The sequence below is a fragment of the Calidris pugnax genome, unplaced genomic scaffold (assembly GCF_001431845.1).
Source record: "Calidris pugnax isolate Ruff unplaced genomic scaffold, ASM143184v1 scaffold44, whole genome shotgun sequence".
NCBI lineage: Eukaryota > Metazoa > Chordata > Aves > Charadriiformes > Scolopacidae > Calidris > Calidris pugnax.
Genome location: NW_015094506.1, coordinates 1009020 through 1024761, shown reverse-complemented (window position 1 = coordinate 1024761; position 15742 = coordinate 1009020). Strand labels below are relative to the sequence as shown.

Below are 15742 nucleotides of genomic sequence, written 5' to 3'. Positions count from 1 at the left end.
AGGCAGAAAGAAGCAGAAAAGAGGAGAGAGAAAAGGGATGTTTTGTCGGTGACTGGATGGCTGGGGGAAAAATTGGCTTTTTAAAGCCAAATCCTGCTCTTGGAACCAAGCTGGGCTGCCTGTGAAGTAACTAGGAACAACTGCAAGAGTCCACGACCAGGGGCACCAGCATTGCTCTGACAGAGAGGAGGACATGTCCAGCCTATTCAACCTTCCCCTTCGCACAGTGTCCATGCTGGGAAGCTCAGAAGCTGCCCTGGTTACCACATCCATCCCCCATTTAAGCACCGAGGTGGATAATCCTTCCCTGTTTATCCTATCACCCTACCAGCTGACTGTGAAAGAACAGCTGTAAGAGCTCACTGCAAGAGTTGTGGGCGGCGATATTAACACCGGAGGAGCAAAACGAAGTTTGTTTTCTTGCTACAGTTTGATGTTGGAAAACATTGTGCCAGGATGTGCGAGGCTGAGATTGGAGCGAGGCCAGCTTCCTTTCAGACATGGGCGTTCATTCGCAGTCAAAGGGAGCTGATGCGCATCTTCTGCCGTGGGAGGGGGAAGAAAGCTTGGCATAGGATATAATAAAAATATTTACCTAGCCATGGGGTAGTTTACAGATAGGCAAGAGGGAACAGGGAACAACAGTGAATCTTCTGAGGAAGACGCTGCTTCCAGCAGAGAGCTGGTCGGTGAGCAAGCAACTTTGCTTTGTAGATGCAAGCGGTCTCCTGACTTAAAAGCATTCTTCAGCAGAGATCTAAAGGAATTCCCCACTCCTGGCGAATGCACTTGAACTGCAAGGGGAATTCATAAATTCTTTTGAAGCAAAGCTGAAGGTTTTCAAGTTGCTGGAGCAGAGAGGACTAGTTGATTGATCTGAAAAGAGGTGAAGATACAGGTGGGGAATGCATGGGTATTTTTTCCTGAATGTCCAACTGATGAAGATCTGTGGCAAGACTCAGGAAAGGCTCCTCCAGACTTTGACAAATACCCCAGGAGAGCTTGCTCCATTCCAGCTTACCCACTTCAATCCAGCCTCGACATTCTGGGAGGTAGTCCTTCTGGACACAGCTGGAAAATACGTAGCCAGTTTTCTCCAGTATCTGTAGAAGATACTTGTAATCTTGGTGGCTATGCTCCAAACACTCAAGGGGAAGACTCAGGTAGGATTCAGCAGTTATGCTAAGGTTTTGCTCTTCTCTGACCACACTTTGCTTCAGCTGCCTCTTCTTCATAGGCTCCCCAATTCCCACACCACACCACTCTCGACTGCTCAAAACCCACTGCTTAGTTCTTCTTACTGGTCTATAGATATTTCACCACCTCCACGTGGCTGCCTTCTACATTGGCAACAAGTTAGGCTGCTTTTCTTTGCCTCTAAAATCCCAAGCAGCACTTTGGGTTTTCCTTCTACTGATGTCACTCTCACCAGCTCAGCCTCATTAATGCTGTTTTAACCTAAGCATGCCTCAAATTCCTCTATGACAAAGGCCCAACCCAAAAGTTCACCACGTTAGGCAGACAACTACACATATACTCTTCTGGGCTTGGTGTCTGCCTGTTAATACATATCTCCCTGGCAAGCAGAGAAGCCATGCTGCTCAGGGAACGGGGGCGCTGGCAAAGGTATCATTTCTCTCTCTGGTGCTGAGGATGCTAGGGGAATCCAGCTCTCTGCTAAATGCAAAGTGGCAGAAGTGCTCTTTCTAGTCATCCGTCTCACACATAGTCCCCAGCAGCTGTTCCAACACTGGCGGAGTCTCAGGATACCCCAAAGCTCATTGAGGACTCATCCATGAACTTCCTTCCACAACGTGCTGGGATACCCTTGAATTATTCCTCTGCTTATGCTCCCCTCTTCCCAGAAAGAGCCAATAAAGAGTGAAGCAAGAGAAGGCTTTTCGCAGACCCTCAGCCCTGAGCACTCAAACTCTCTGAGACTTTCTTTGCCATCTCTCTGAACCTTTTCCATCCTTGCCTAGGTGTTTCCGCTACAGTCCTCTTGCATAATTCACTTTTGCTAGCTGTCTCAAAACTGCTTAAATGCCACTTTAGAGGGTCACTCCTAGATGATTAAGCAGCATACACATAATTAATATTAGTCAACAGTTGCAAAGGTAGGGAAGCCCCAGAGGTTGGAGATACAGTTAGAGGCAGTGAACTGCGTAACAAAATGGGTTTTGTTAGTGCTGGACTTCCACTGCAAACACAAACGGAAAAGAATTAATCACAGGTAAGGCACAAACGGACCCTTCAGTTAGCTTCTGGGAAAGCTGCCAAGCTTCCCTTTCAAAAAGCTCTTTATATCACAGCTGTGCATTGTATGTAAAAAGCTCAGATCCCCGGGCACAGTCTAATCCCTGGGTGAGAGCCCAGAAAAGGGCAGGTGTCACATCCATGGCATTTATTTATTGTAAATGAAGAAACGGCTCCTGCCTCTGGCAGGGGAACATTTTAGAAGGCAGACAGAGGGTAGGAAAAAAAAAAATCAAACCTGTGTTAGTACGAAGCTGAATCTATGTTACAAAAACACAAGACGGGGTTAACAGTCTGTCATTAACATGCCACTTGGTACCTGGCGTTTGCATCTCACATGGAGAATGCAGGATGTACATGTGTGGATAACTTGGGTCCTGGTTACTCTGAACTGTTTAGACACAGAAGTACTACAAATGACAACAGGCAACATTACAGATTGCTGCAATTACTTGAGAACAGTGAAACCTGCCTTAAGAAATCACTCAAAGTCCCAGCCAAAAGATCAGTCACCAAGGGCAGGCTGAGCACTAGCTGACACACAGAAGGGCATCAGCCACTCGTTGAAACCCATAAGTGGGCACTTTAGCATCCTGGAATGTCTTCAGGGTTATTTTCAGTACAGGTTTTGGTCTGTCTGTCTCCTCTGTGGAAAGTCCACATTTTTCTTCAGTTTAAGAATTTCAGTCGTCAGCCAAAATGTTCCATTTTCAGGTGTTAATTTTTTCAAGAAAGGTAAAATATTATGTGGAGAACAAACATTCTAATGTCATTATAGTAAAACCTCAAATTTCTACTGAAAAGCAGTTTAAACAAGGAAGTAAAATTTCACCCAGCACAGAGAGTCTTTCCTGATCTGTCAGGCAGGAGAAACATGCACAGTGCTCTCCCAAGGGAGGCCTTTCCCCTGGGGGCTGAGCATGACCCAGTGCCTGCCGAGCTGTGCAGGCTTCACCTCTCCCCTCTAACCTAAGCCCTTCCTCCAGAACAGGGTAGTCTGGCTTCATACAGCAAAACACAGCTTCCCTCAAGCCCATCTTAAATATTCATTTCAGCCTATCGTGAAGCAAGGGACAAAAAGGGGAATTTTCTACCTCCTTCATCTTCCAGTGTCACTTTCCTGCGCACCTCAGGGAAAATCTGATGTTTGCTGACCACTGTGCCTGGACTTTGTAAAACAGATGCAGGAGCTGAGTCTGTTGACATTCTCTGAGGAACCTCTCCCGACATTTGTTTTACAGGAATTAAATTCAGAAAGACCACAGCAATAAACAAACAGGATGCCCATCTCAAGCTTCAGCTTCTGAACATTTTCCTTTAACAGAGCAGGCAAGTGTTTCAGCCTTTCCTGCAGCTTTCTGCTTGTTGGAGACAGGAATATTTTCTTCAGTAGTTACTGCATCTGTGGCAGAGGCTACATGTTGCTATTTCTGAAAAGATGTATTAAAAAAATGCCAGATTTTACTTTCTAAGAGTTTTTGGATTCTAAGTGGCTAAGTCACTGCTAAAAGAGTACTTCAGCTTTTAAATTACATAGGCCAGGTTTCTCAAGATACCCACAAGCCTGAATCCTTTTGGAATTTTAAAAACTGGTTATTATTTTGAATTGTTATTTGTTCTCAATAACTGTCAACACCAGACTGATGGCTGCTCTTCAAACAGCTCAGCCTTCCAAAAGATTCTGTGCACCCCTGCAGATTTCTTCAGCTGCGTATAGGCAGCAATGCAATTTGTAGAGTTTGTGAAACTCTGCAGGAGCTTTAAATTCTGAGGAAATTTCTTTGCAAAGTAGTTTCCTGCATCTTTTAACAAGCCTGGCTGCACAGTGTGATCAACACCTGGCTAATGGTCTAATTTTTAAAATTAATGACCTTGTCATCGATGGGAAGGATGAAGAGAAAACTGCAAAACATTACTGAGGAAGGGCAATGAAGGAGCCCTCCCACGACTTTTCAAGGTGATTTTGTCTTGGTCAACACACTAGCAGCAATACTCATAGTCCTTAACCAAGTTTTCCTGGTGTCAAGCACCTCCAGTGTCAGATGGAGCTTCAGACAATACTTCAGCACGTGCACTCAAGACACATGGGGACTAACACACACGCTTCAGTGATGTGTGCTCCACAAAGGATCCTAAGTAATAGCAAAAGAGCACCTCCATGCCATACTACTGGGGAAGAGAAAAAGTTCCAAGAGATGTTATTTGGAATTAAAAGATTGTCTTTTTCTCCAAAAACTAGGTCAAGGACAATCTGATCTAAATTGCTGTACACAGAAAAAGCAGTGGATGAAACTGGCTCACAACTTCATGCTACCAGCAAAGGCACTGGCTCATCTTCATGGATGGAGCAGGGTGATTTTAAAGATAATTCAAGCTCACACTGAGCTCCGGAGTGGAAATCTAAAACCAACCGCCTCCAAAGGCCAGATGTGTTTAAATTCCAAGGTTGTGATTTTGAGTCTCGCTCTTCTCAGGTTGTGGAAATGTCAAGATCAAACTGAAACAGCTCCAGGATTTTCGTAGACAGAGGACAAAGAAGCATCCTGCATGTTCTACACGTTATACTCAAGAGAACCCCCCTCCAAAAATGGAAGAGCTGACCTGCAAGCCCCACCTCAGGCACTACAACAAGCCCACAGATCTGGGCGCAGCCTCCATGCAGATTTTTTAAAAAAAATCTCTACTTGGGGGGACCCAATCTCTGAGCCATGGCCAGCCCTCAAGCACATCCACTCCTCTAGCAAATGTGGTCATCCAACATGGGGCAGGAGGGCAATACAGCTCAGAGCCAACCTCGGGCAAAGCAAACATCAATCTCGTCTGGAAGCAAAGGAGAGCTTCCAGTTAAAAGTTTGTGGGTTTCCCCAGGCCACAAAGAACACAACACAGATTCTGACAGGCAGAAATTCAGCTGCATCTTCCTATCCTTCTTCTGTAACAAGATCTCCAGTGTCATCTTAGCTTTGAGGGACTCAGCTCCGTTCTATGCAGCAGCTGAAGTTTAGCTCAGGGCTACTTACTCCCAGAAGTGTCTCTCTGGCTTTTGCCTCACGCAGCTCTGTCCAAAACACTTCTTGCAGGCTATGTTTGTCTGCCAAAGGCATTCAATCCATCCTGAAATGGCAGTGCCTTTCCTACTCATCTGGTGGCCCAAATCCACCACCACATCATTGACATTTCTAGCGTCAGAGCTTTCCCGGTTTGAGTTTTGCTTGCTCTTAGGAAGACGTCTTAAACCGAGCTCTCTGTGACCTGATGCTGTTTTCTCCAAAGTACTTTGTCTCTGGTCTTTGGTTTGGTAATGACCCAAGCTCACTGCACGACAGCAGGAACTGTCGGGGGAAGCAAGTGAAGAGCAATTTTCTGCCTGTTCTCGCAACTCTGCCTCTCCAACATGGAAATGCTGCCACTTCTCTGCTCTCCATCCAATTCTCAACGGTGCAGCTGATAAAGACATTTAAAGGCATGAAAGGAAATGAAAGCTCTCTGTCCCACTGGAAACCACCAGGAGCTGGGTATCAAACCTTCATTTCTACTTTTGGAAGTCTTTCTCCAGGGCTTTAGTGCAGCAGTGAACAACCAATGTGCAATCTATTCACTGTTCTTCCCTGCTTACTTCACAGCTTGAAGAGAGGCAATAAAACTAGGGACTTCAGCTCAGCCGGTTTTGCCTGATTTGCCAATTTTTGTTGCCGTTCTGTGTTCCAGCACCAGGACTTCTGCAGATTTTACTTTTATTTTTATTTCTATTGTCAGCATCCCAGCAAATACATGAGAGCGGAGTGCTGCCCTACTGGACATCAGCATCAGTGCTGTCTGATGGCAGAGCTCCCACGTAAACCCTCACATCTGGACACTCTAGGAATAAGCGTTTTAAAAACCATCTATAAGGCAAAAGGGATTCCTTATATCTGATGATGTTCTTGTAGGCAACGGTTATTTTTTCTTTAATCTTTTCATTTCAGTAGTATATGGCCTTTTTGCAGGGCCTGGGAACCTGTAAGAACATTTTGTCCAACAGTGCAAAGTAGAAGGTGGGGACAGAAGGCATGCTTTCTACTCTGAGACCTGCCCTGTGTTTCTATGCTATTCTTAGAGAGTTTCTCTGGCCAAATTACTCAATTTACAAGTTGCTATCTGGCTTACCCAGGTTGCACAGCTTCTGAGGCTGAGACTGTTACTCTATGAGGCGCTGAAAATCTGCCAATTTAATTACCTCAGTTTCCCTTTTCGTAAAGGGAAGATAAGATCCTCTTCCATGTCTCAACTCATTAATATTTCTAAATTGTTCTGAGATTATGGGATAGTTGGAACTATTTATAGGAATGCAAAAGACCATTTCTATTAGGTGCAAGTTGGCATGCAATTAAAATATACTGAGCATCACAATACGTAGCAAATGGGACATCTTGTTTTACATCAGCCGAGAAATGCTAAGTGGCTCTTTGCTTCCTAGTTGCTTATTTTGTACTTTTTGCCCTGAAAAACTCATTAAGGAAATGTACTGGGCCAGACTGTGATGTTTCACAAGAGTTGTAATCTCTCTCAAAGTTCCCAGCCCACAGGGAAAAGGACGTCCATGTGGGTAAATCAAACTGCTCTCCCCACAGCTCTATAAGATGCAAAGCTTTACAATTTTCTGTCAAAAGAGAGGGATGTGAACGACAGTTACAACCCTTCTGCACCTCTTAAAGGAGATTTCCATTCCGTGGGTATACATAAAGAACAGTCTCTGCTCTCAGCCCTTCCAGAGAAGAGGAACAGAAGATCCTTTGAATCTCATCTTTCCTCGCCTGCCTTCTACAGAGTGACCAGGGAGAACTTTTATTGGCTTATTCTCCTACAAGTGAATTTATTTTGATTCCTTCCAAAGGGTTGCATAGAGTCTGTCCTCATTTCTGTCTGGGAGAGCTTTGTGAAAGGCCATTTGGACAAGACTGCAGCAATAATTCATGCCATTTGCAGAAAATTTTTAAACCCTTACAGTGTCCCAGAATGATTCATTATTTTTCTAAGAATATGAAGCAGCGTGTGTGTTTGTGAATATGTACGCTCATGAAGAGTGAAGACAGCCAGCTCCCCTAGCCCCAGAGGCAGGAATAAAGACCAGCACAGATTTCTTCTTTGTCATGTAGGGCTTTTTGTGATACTTCACTTGTTTCATCCCTCCATATTTTAGGTTTTAAGTGAACTCGAAAAAGGTAGCAGCCGTATTTGTTTCCAGGTCTCCTACAACAGACTCCGGAAGACACAATCTAACATGTCCCAGAGGTATAATCCTATGTAAATAACTTATTCTAACAATGATCATTGGCCTTAGCTTCCACCACCCAGGAGAAGAGCAATTAAAGCCATTCCTCATCCTAGATTACAAGGCCTAAACTTAATCTCCGTTAAATTTTCAATACGATTAGGTTTATATCAGCTTTCAAACCAAACAGCACCTTGCTGGTAGTTTTTGGATGAACATACATTAACTCAAGTGAGTTCAGAACAAGTAATCTAGAAATCCTAGTATTTGGAATGATTTCCTAAAAATCTACCTCAAATATTCTCCATAAATACCCATCCAATACAAACTAATCCCAAAGGAAAGATTCATGGGAGCAAAAATCAGAACAATTGCTGGAACAAATGTTCAGGATTTGCTTGGGAGTGTAGTCCAAGACCTCTTTTGCAGCAGGATATATGAAATAAATCCATGTAGGCTTTCACTAGCTATACTAAGTCTGGAACTTTTTAGTGTTGAGAACCTCTTCCCTTTTCACATTATTTATGCCACTGCCGCAGGTGCTAAAAATTATCTGCTTCTTGCTGTTACATGTAGAGCTGGTGAGAAATGTTACTTCCCAGTTAAACAATTAGAAGACCATACCAATGTGTATTGTGGTGCATGAAAAAAAGCACAACAATCAAATCCTCTTAATGTTTTTCATCACTAAAATGATTTTCTGGTAACAGTAAAGTTGACTGGGCATTCTTTGGGAGCAACTGTCAGGGGGACCAATAGAGAAGAGACTGTTGGTTATAACAATTTTAAGAGGAAGTATGCATTCTTCACTAGGTAAGACATTTTCCTCTTCTTGCCTGCCCCATGATCATCCCTTTTGTTATTATACCTGCATACCAAATGGTACCTCCCTCAAAAGATTTTGTTGGTCTGATTTGTCTGGCTAAGAAAACGTCAGCTGAAAGAATAAATCTGGAGAGGCTGCAAGTTCAAACACTCACACAGAAGATTTAAAAAAATATCCTGTTCTGTGCTTGTAGAAACCAGTCTCCCCACAAGTTTAAGAGTCCAAATCCCACATGAAGAGAAGAGAAAGTAATATGACAGGTTAAAGAAATCCAAAACAAACATGAACATTAGCTTTGTTGTACGGTCCTGCAAAACACACTGGGTAAAGTTACTTTTTGGGTTGGTTTGGTTACAACATCTCTTGCCATACTGCAGTGACCCTTTTGATTTTCATTTCACCAGTATGCATCAGCATCTGTTGTCTCTCCATCTTACTGTTGACATCAGTATTAAGCTGCTCTAGCAAGGAGATGTGATTAGCATGTGTTTTTAACACAAGCTTCCACAGTGAAATAAAAAGGGACTTCATACAGATAATAATAATCCTGTACAGTCTAAACAAGCTTTGGGACTGCTGTGCAAAAACAGTATTGCAAGCTTTGTGTCTTATGGGATGGGAATGAGGCAGATTTCTTTAAAAAGGATAATTTATCCTACCTTGCTGGCTTTCAGTATTTCAAACATCAGAGGTAACCCTTGTGTGATGAGCTCCTCTGTGTACTCTTCTTCCTGAATGGACTTGAATTCCTTTAGCAAGCACTGGATGAGGGGTCGTCTGTGCTGCTGGAAGGACGTGCGCAAGGACTCCAGCCACGTGTGCAGCGTCCAAGGAACACCTAAGGACAGAGGACAGGGCTCATTCCCAGCTTCAAAGAAGAATTTGCCCGTCTGCTTTTTCACCTTTACTTACATTAAGATTTCAAGCAAAAGCTGCCAAATAACCCTAGAAATCAAATACCTATTTATCCCCAATTGAGAAGGCTGGTGGTTACCAGAACATCCCAGACCTAATGCACAGAGGCTTTCTTCCAAATGCTAAGAGAAGACTGTGGTCTCTCTGCTCATCTAGCCTTCAGCTTCTCTGCTGAGACTGCCAATTTGTGATAATTGCAGTGGTGCTCTGTGATGCAAAAGCCTTTTAGAAACTAGATTTACACTAGCTCATTTGTTTGAATATGGCCCTGGAGAGCAATTAAATGGTAAAAAACCCAATTTTGGTCACTACCCACCTGGATTAGAACTGGTGGTCTTCAGATTAAAACTTTCTTCAAGCACTACCCCATGTCCTCTCCTGATCATTACTATTTTCCCTAAACAGCACTGGGCGAATTAAGCAGCTCAGCTTTTTCAAGTATTTTGTCGTGGCAGAACCACTCTCCAGGAACTTAAAGGGCACTGCTTCCATGCACTGAGCAAGAAAGCACAAGGAGCTAATGTACCTCTGCAGGCATTAGGCTGGATGTGACCTACTTTCTGCTCTTGCAGAACAGAGTGGGAGGAAACGCAAGCCTGGCATTTGGCTACAAAGGATTTTTCCTTCCATTTCAGCAAATGTCCAGTGCCTGGAGAGCAGCCCTTTGCTCTCCTCTCATTCACTGCTGGGACTTCGCCTGCTCAGCCCACCCGGCGAGCCACCACTGAGACCACCGCATGCCTTGACCCACGCGACATGTCCCCAGGTCGCACCAGGCAGGAGGCATGCCAGGCACTCGGGTCTCTCTCTCTGAACACAGATCAATGGGGATGGGAAATAAACAGCCCAGAGAGATTCCACTCCACGCTACCCAACCACCCTCCTCACGGGCAGAAGTGACTTCCCAGCAGGCTGGTATAATGTGTGAGCCCCACATCAGCAGAGTTGGCACATCAGGAAACCAGTTCCCTGCTCCTGCTCTCAGAGGCTCACAAAACGCAGAAAAGACAGATGTTTTATTGATGGACTGCTTTACACAGAGTGCAGAAGAGGAGCTGCTGGAGGTGGCCTACAGAAGCCAAACTCTGTCCCAGAACCTTAGATAACACTCTGCTACACAGCAGTGAAGATGGCTGCTGGTGGAAACCACTCTGTCCTGCAGAAAAGCGCCAGTGGCCCCTGAACAGGGTGTGCCGTGGAGCCAAAATGGGCCAGGAACCTGCCAGATTCCCCATGCCTTCTGCTTTCCATGAGAGCTGAGGAAGGTGCAACTGTGGTCCGTTTAAGCAACAGCCCCTCAAAAGAGATGTGTTTCTTACAGCAGCCCCTCCCCGGAGGGAGAGGAGAGGGCGCCGGGACTGACCTATGCTCCGTATGTCGATGGTCACATCCACGTAGCCGTGCTCGGCGCTGTGGTACATGGCCTCCTTCAGGGCCTTCAGCTTGGCCTTGCTGTTGCGGCTGGCGCAGAGCGGAGCTGCCGCCGAGTCGGGCAAGTCCGTCCCCTCGGCCAGGATCTCCTCCAGCGACAGAATATCGCTCTTCTCCTTCTCCGGCTGAGCAAGCAGCTTACGGAAGACATTCCTGCCAACCACAGCACAACAGAGAGAGGGAGAGGGAAAGAGAGGGAGGGAGAGCAGAGAGTCAGTGGCTTGGCTTTCTTTGTGCCGGAGATACTTGCTGAAAAGTGGCAACTTAAGACACCTATCCAGGAAATTACTCCAATTAATGGCGGGACTGGCTGAGAGCAGTCCCAAAGGCAAGCACCGCATCTGCTAGCCCACCTGTACTGCCTGGGCCACGTCTGCAAGGCGTTGCTGTCGTGACAGGAACCGTAAAGATGTCGCATCAGTGGCGGCATCTCGTGGGAACAGAGACCCATGAGCTAAACGTGACTCAAGACTTCTTCCCACCATCAGAGAAGGCCGAGGTGCCTCTGGACAAGCTCTCAGGACTTTCACCACGGAGGCCACTTGAGAAGGGAGCTGCCTGGAGCTACCAAAAGCACCACCACTTGATTAACACTCAAAGCAGTCTGGGAAAGCTGGAGCAGCTAGACATTCAACGAGGACAGTCAGGGCAGGTTCGAGCACATCTGGGACTACTCTGCAAAGCCACTGATCTGGTTGGGCCACCAAACAGCAGAGCCCAAACTCAAGAGCCTTGGTGCCCTCAGGTTCGTACCAGCGTAACCTCATCGAGCTCTGAGTCGCTCTCAGTTTCAGAGCTGTATGAAGAGAAACCAGGCTGGTCCCCATCCCACCTCCCATGTACTCCAATGTCCTCCCTGCACCTGCTCAGACCCTGGTGTGGGTTGGCAGTGGGGCATGGCATGTCCCAAACAAATCTGCAGCAGAGAGGGAAGGAGGAGGGAGGGTGCGTGAGCGGTGTACAGGTAAGGAACATAAAAACTGGGGCCTGCAACATGCACAGCCAGCAGCCAAGCCGAGGAGAGCCCCAGGTCCTCCTCGGGCACACGGGTCCCACTCACGCCGGCTGGCAGCTAGGCCAGAGCAGTGGACAGGAGACTCGGATAACCAAACTGTCCTCTCTGTCCCAGAGATCCCTCGCAGGCTCCAGATGGGCAGCGCTGTGTGAACCCGCCCTGACATGCCGTTAGCATGTTGTTAGACTGGCAGCTTGTCTCTAAGCAAACAGACGGTAGGTACTGTCTCTAACCTGTATCTATGTTCCTCTGGATGGCTACAATCAGAAAAGTAGGAACGTGAAGATCAGAATACTAATCCATTACACTGCAGTCAACTCCTGAGCATTGCAAGGTCATGCATGTCAGGTGCTCATTACTTTTTTTTTTTTTTTTAAATTTGCAGCATACATACAACATTAAGGCACACAGGACTTTACAGTAAACATGGATGCAGAAACTCTGTTCAACAACAATTAAGGCTGCAGCAGTACAGACACAATCCACCCCAAACCTAAGAACTACGTCAACAAGAAATTCAGAAGGAATGTCTTTGGCATTCCTTTCTGCTGTCACATCAGCTACCATTTAACAAACATCACATTGCAACACACCACGAGGAGTCCTCTTTCTTTTTTTTTAAATCAGCTATCAAAAAGCAGCTTGTACCACCAACTGGTTAAATTCACATGCTAGCAAAAAGCCTTATATCTCTGCTCAGTTGGTGGCATGTTCAATTGTTCATGCAGAACCTTCACCCATCTGCTCAAAATGGACGCCCAGGCAAAAATAAGCACTTGAAGGATGCCACTAGACTTGTTCCCACTCTACCTGTGTCCATGTGCAGCAGCCTGACTGAAAGAGTTCATGTCACCTTGTGGAGTCATGGAAATGCCGTTCCTGTACATTGTTCCTATCATGGGGTCAGCTCCTCGCTCCAACAGCAAACTGACCAGTTCAAAATTCCCTGCAAGTCAAGAGACGCATTTTTACTTCTTTCAGAATCCCGTATTTTCTCACCTAAACCACAGATCCCAACTGAAGAATTTATTACAGTGGGAGGAGACAGTCCTTACCAGCAGCTGCTGCCAACTGTAAAGGAGTTTCAGAGTAATTTTCCTCTCCATGCTCCAAGGAACCTTCTACCTTTGCTCCTGCATCCAGCAACAGCTAGAAAGAAAATTCACCATTTAGAGCAACTGGGGGTATTAGCAGTCTGCAGCATTCATGAACAGTGACAAATGAAAGTCTAATGCTTCTTGTTAGCTGCAAACCAGAGACGATGGAGACAAGTGACATGCAAATTCTGCCCATTTTTTCACAGAGGCAAATTGATTCCTTTTTTCGCTCATTTTACACTGCCAGACACCAGGAGCACTAGTGTCCAACTTCAGAGCCAAAAAAGTGTAACCCAGTGTTTCTGAATGGGAAATGGGGTAAGATCAGTGTTAGGAAGTAATGTGCTGAAGATGGAAGTACAGAAAATTAGCCCGCAAGCATCCTTCCTTCATGGCCTTCTACTACTCCAGCACCGTCCTAAAATTGATTGGATTTCAATTGCTTCCATCTTCTACATGAAGACATGGCCAAAAGAAAGGCAATTCTTAAGAACCAGTCACAGTCCAAAAGCTGTGATCTCCATCAGGGACAATTCCATGTAAATAACAACGCTGAAAACAAAAATGGCCAAGGAAAGCAAGATGAAGCCTGCGCTCCAGCCCCCTCTTGGCCATTTCTGTCTCGAGGCCTTCACAGTTTTGGCGCTTCAGTAAGTGTGCCATGGACACAGCTGTTTTGAAGAATAAACCTTCTTGACTTTTGAGATGCCAAAGCACAGAACCAGCATATTCCACGCGACACCTCGCTGGTGTAAGGAGAGCGAGTGCTTCTCCCCCTTTGGAGCAGCACAAGGGCTGTTGTCCACCTCTCCCCCACCAAGGTAGCAGTTTTGTGTTTGCTTGAATATCACAGTGTCAGAAAGTGTAATGAATGAATAAACAAACATACAAAACAAGTGGTCAGGAAGGAGCACAAGGAGTTGTCAGACTTTCTTTGGTGCAACTTTGCTTTAAAATTGTTGTATTTAAACCTCATATTGGTTAAGCTTTGAACACCATATTCGCTATATAATAGGTCTATTATATATCAGTACACTCTAGAAGGAGCAGAAGTAACCAATATGAGTATGACAAGAGGATACTGGTTTGAGATGGATGTAATTAGAACTGAAGAGGAGAAACAAAAGAATGAGATGCAGGTAGGGAAATACAATAATACCTGAACTACAGGAATATGTCCATGCAACACAGCAAATGTCAGAGCTGTCCAATGGCGGGTCTCAGGGTGGACGGATGGGTATTTATGAGCAGTACTGACAACCTACAAACAAATTAAAGTTATTTTTTTAAAGAGCTATACGTAATAAAATTCAACCTGCCCGAAAGCCAGGCATGTGGGGGAGTAAGTGAAATAGAAAACCTGGGAAAGGTGCTTTATAAAATGATTGGCTTCATTTTTTTTTTCCTGCAAAAATTTTCTCAATATTAAAACTGTTTGTGCTGATTTGACAGCTTGAATAGAATTCATACCAAATGAAGTCTTTTTACCAACTACTGTAGCTCCATCTAAACCACTGTCCACCAGATACTTTTGCACAAGGTCAAAACATCCACAGCTGGTTACAGCAGCACACACTGGGGAAGCAGGGACGGATCAGGACACTTACAGCTAAGGACCACTCCCACTGACTTCTCCAGACTGCGTATCAACAGCCCCAGGTCTTGGGATTGCTCCAGGCCCAAAGAAATTCTTTCCACATAAATCAGTATGACTTTTGTCACTGCCATCATGAAAGACACATCACAAGCCCTGCCCTAGAGTTCACAGGCGTGCTTCCAGGCTCCTCCTTTCCCACCGGAGGAAAAAATGACAGGGCAGAGTGGCACTTCAGAAACATTTTAAGAAAACTCCTTTTTTTCTGCCTTCTCCTGTCTGAGTTGAGTTAAAAGAGCAGAGTGGTGACAGTTAAAAGAGATGCAAACTCTATCCTTAGAAAACAAAATGGTATTTTTCACATGGCTCCTTCCATTTTCTACGCCTTAGTGCCTTATGTCTCTAATGTAGACATCGGGGAAGATGAATAACCACTCTTTGCTTCAGTTTCCCTGCCTTAAAGATGGAGGTATTAATATTGATGAGGCTCAGAGAGATGGTAAAATCTAATGAACGTTTGCAATCCGATACTGCACACTCAGATGGAGTGTGACACTAAAATTCAAAATCTTGTTATTGATCTTCAGAGGAGGACTAAAAGATGCACCATCTCTGTCTCATCAGCCAGCTATGCTTTCTCTACCTTGTCTGAAGCACTTTTATCCATGTAGGGGAGCAGGGGCAGTTATTAAATGCTCAGTTGCATTAGCAGCTCACATTTCCAAGCACCACATGCAGTGTTTCGCTAGAAGCACATGGCCAGGCCCTCAGTCCCAAGGACAAGGATGAGGGCAAAATCTGAAGAGCCTGTGCAGATCCTGCAGCTTGCCAGAGGAGCGGATCTGCACCAGCACCTGGCTGTTATTAATCAGATTTGCCAAAAAAGAGAGTTCAAAGTGCCAACAGGAGAAGTGTGCCGGTGTCTGAGCACAGGCATGGGGCTTCTATGGGTCTGGGATTGCTCAGAAGGAAGAGGATTGAGCAGCTTGAGCCTTGGGGTTTAGGCTGGGGAGCGGAGGGTGAGGATGGGCAGGGTAACAGTTTAGTGAACTCATCGCATCCAGCTCCTCCTCAAGCACAGATTCCCAGCTCATGGCAAAGAAAATGAAGTCGTTTTAACTCCTTTGCTCCTCTTTTTTTTTTTTTTTTTTTTTAAAAGACTTAACTGACCCAGCAGTCTAATTTGTTTTTAATTCACACGTGAATGGCCTATGAAAAAAATCACATCTAGTATGAAGAAAAAAAATAAACAAATCAGTAATATTTGGAGAAAAAAAAAAAAAATCCCACACCCAGAAGTGTTGCCCAAAAGGGCTGGCATGACTGAAAAGCACTTTACCAGCACAGAGACCTGCTC

At 45.2% G+C, this 15742-nt stretch overlaps 1 protein-coding gene across 2 annotated transcripts in view; it reads right to left on the bottom strand.

Moving 5' to 3' along the window:
- Positions 1 to 15742, bottom strand: part of BTBD11 (BTB (POZ) domain containing 11) — a 178846-nt gene that overhangs the window by 16022 nt on the left and 147082 nt on the right. For both annotated transcript variants that reach the window (XM_014964254.1, XM_014964253.1), the window contains exons 7-11: positions 13951 to 14052; positions 12750 to 12843; positions 12505 to 12640; positions 10612 to 10832; positions 8993 to 9171 (exon numbers count right to left, since the gene is read on the bottom strand). In XM_014964254.1, coding sequence (XP_014819740.1) covers positions 8993 to 9171; positions 10612 to 10832; positions 12505 to 12640; positions 12750 to 12843; positions 13951 to 14052 — 732 coding nt within the window. The remainder of the gene's footprint in view (positions 1 to 8992; positions 9172 to 10611; positions 10833 to 12504; positions 12641 to 12749; positions 12844 to 13950; positions 14053 to 15742) is intronic.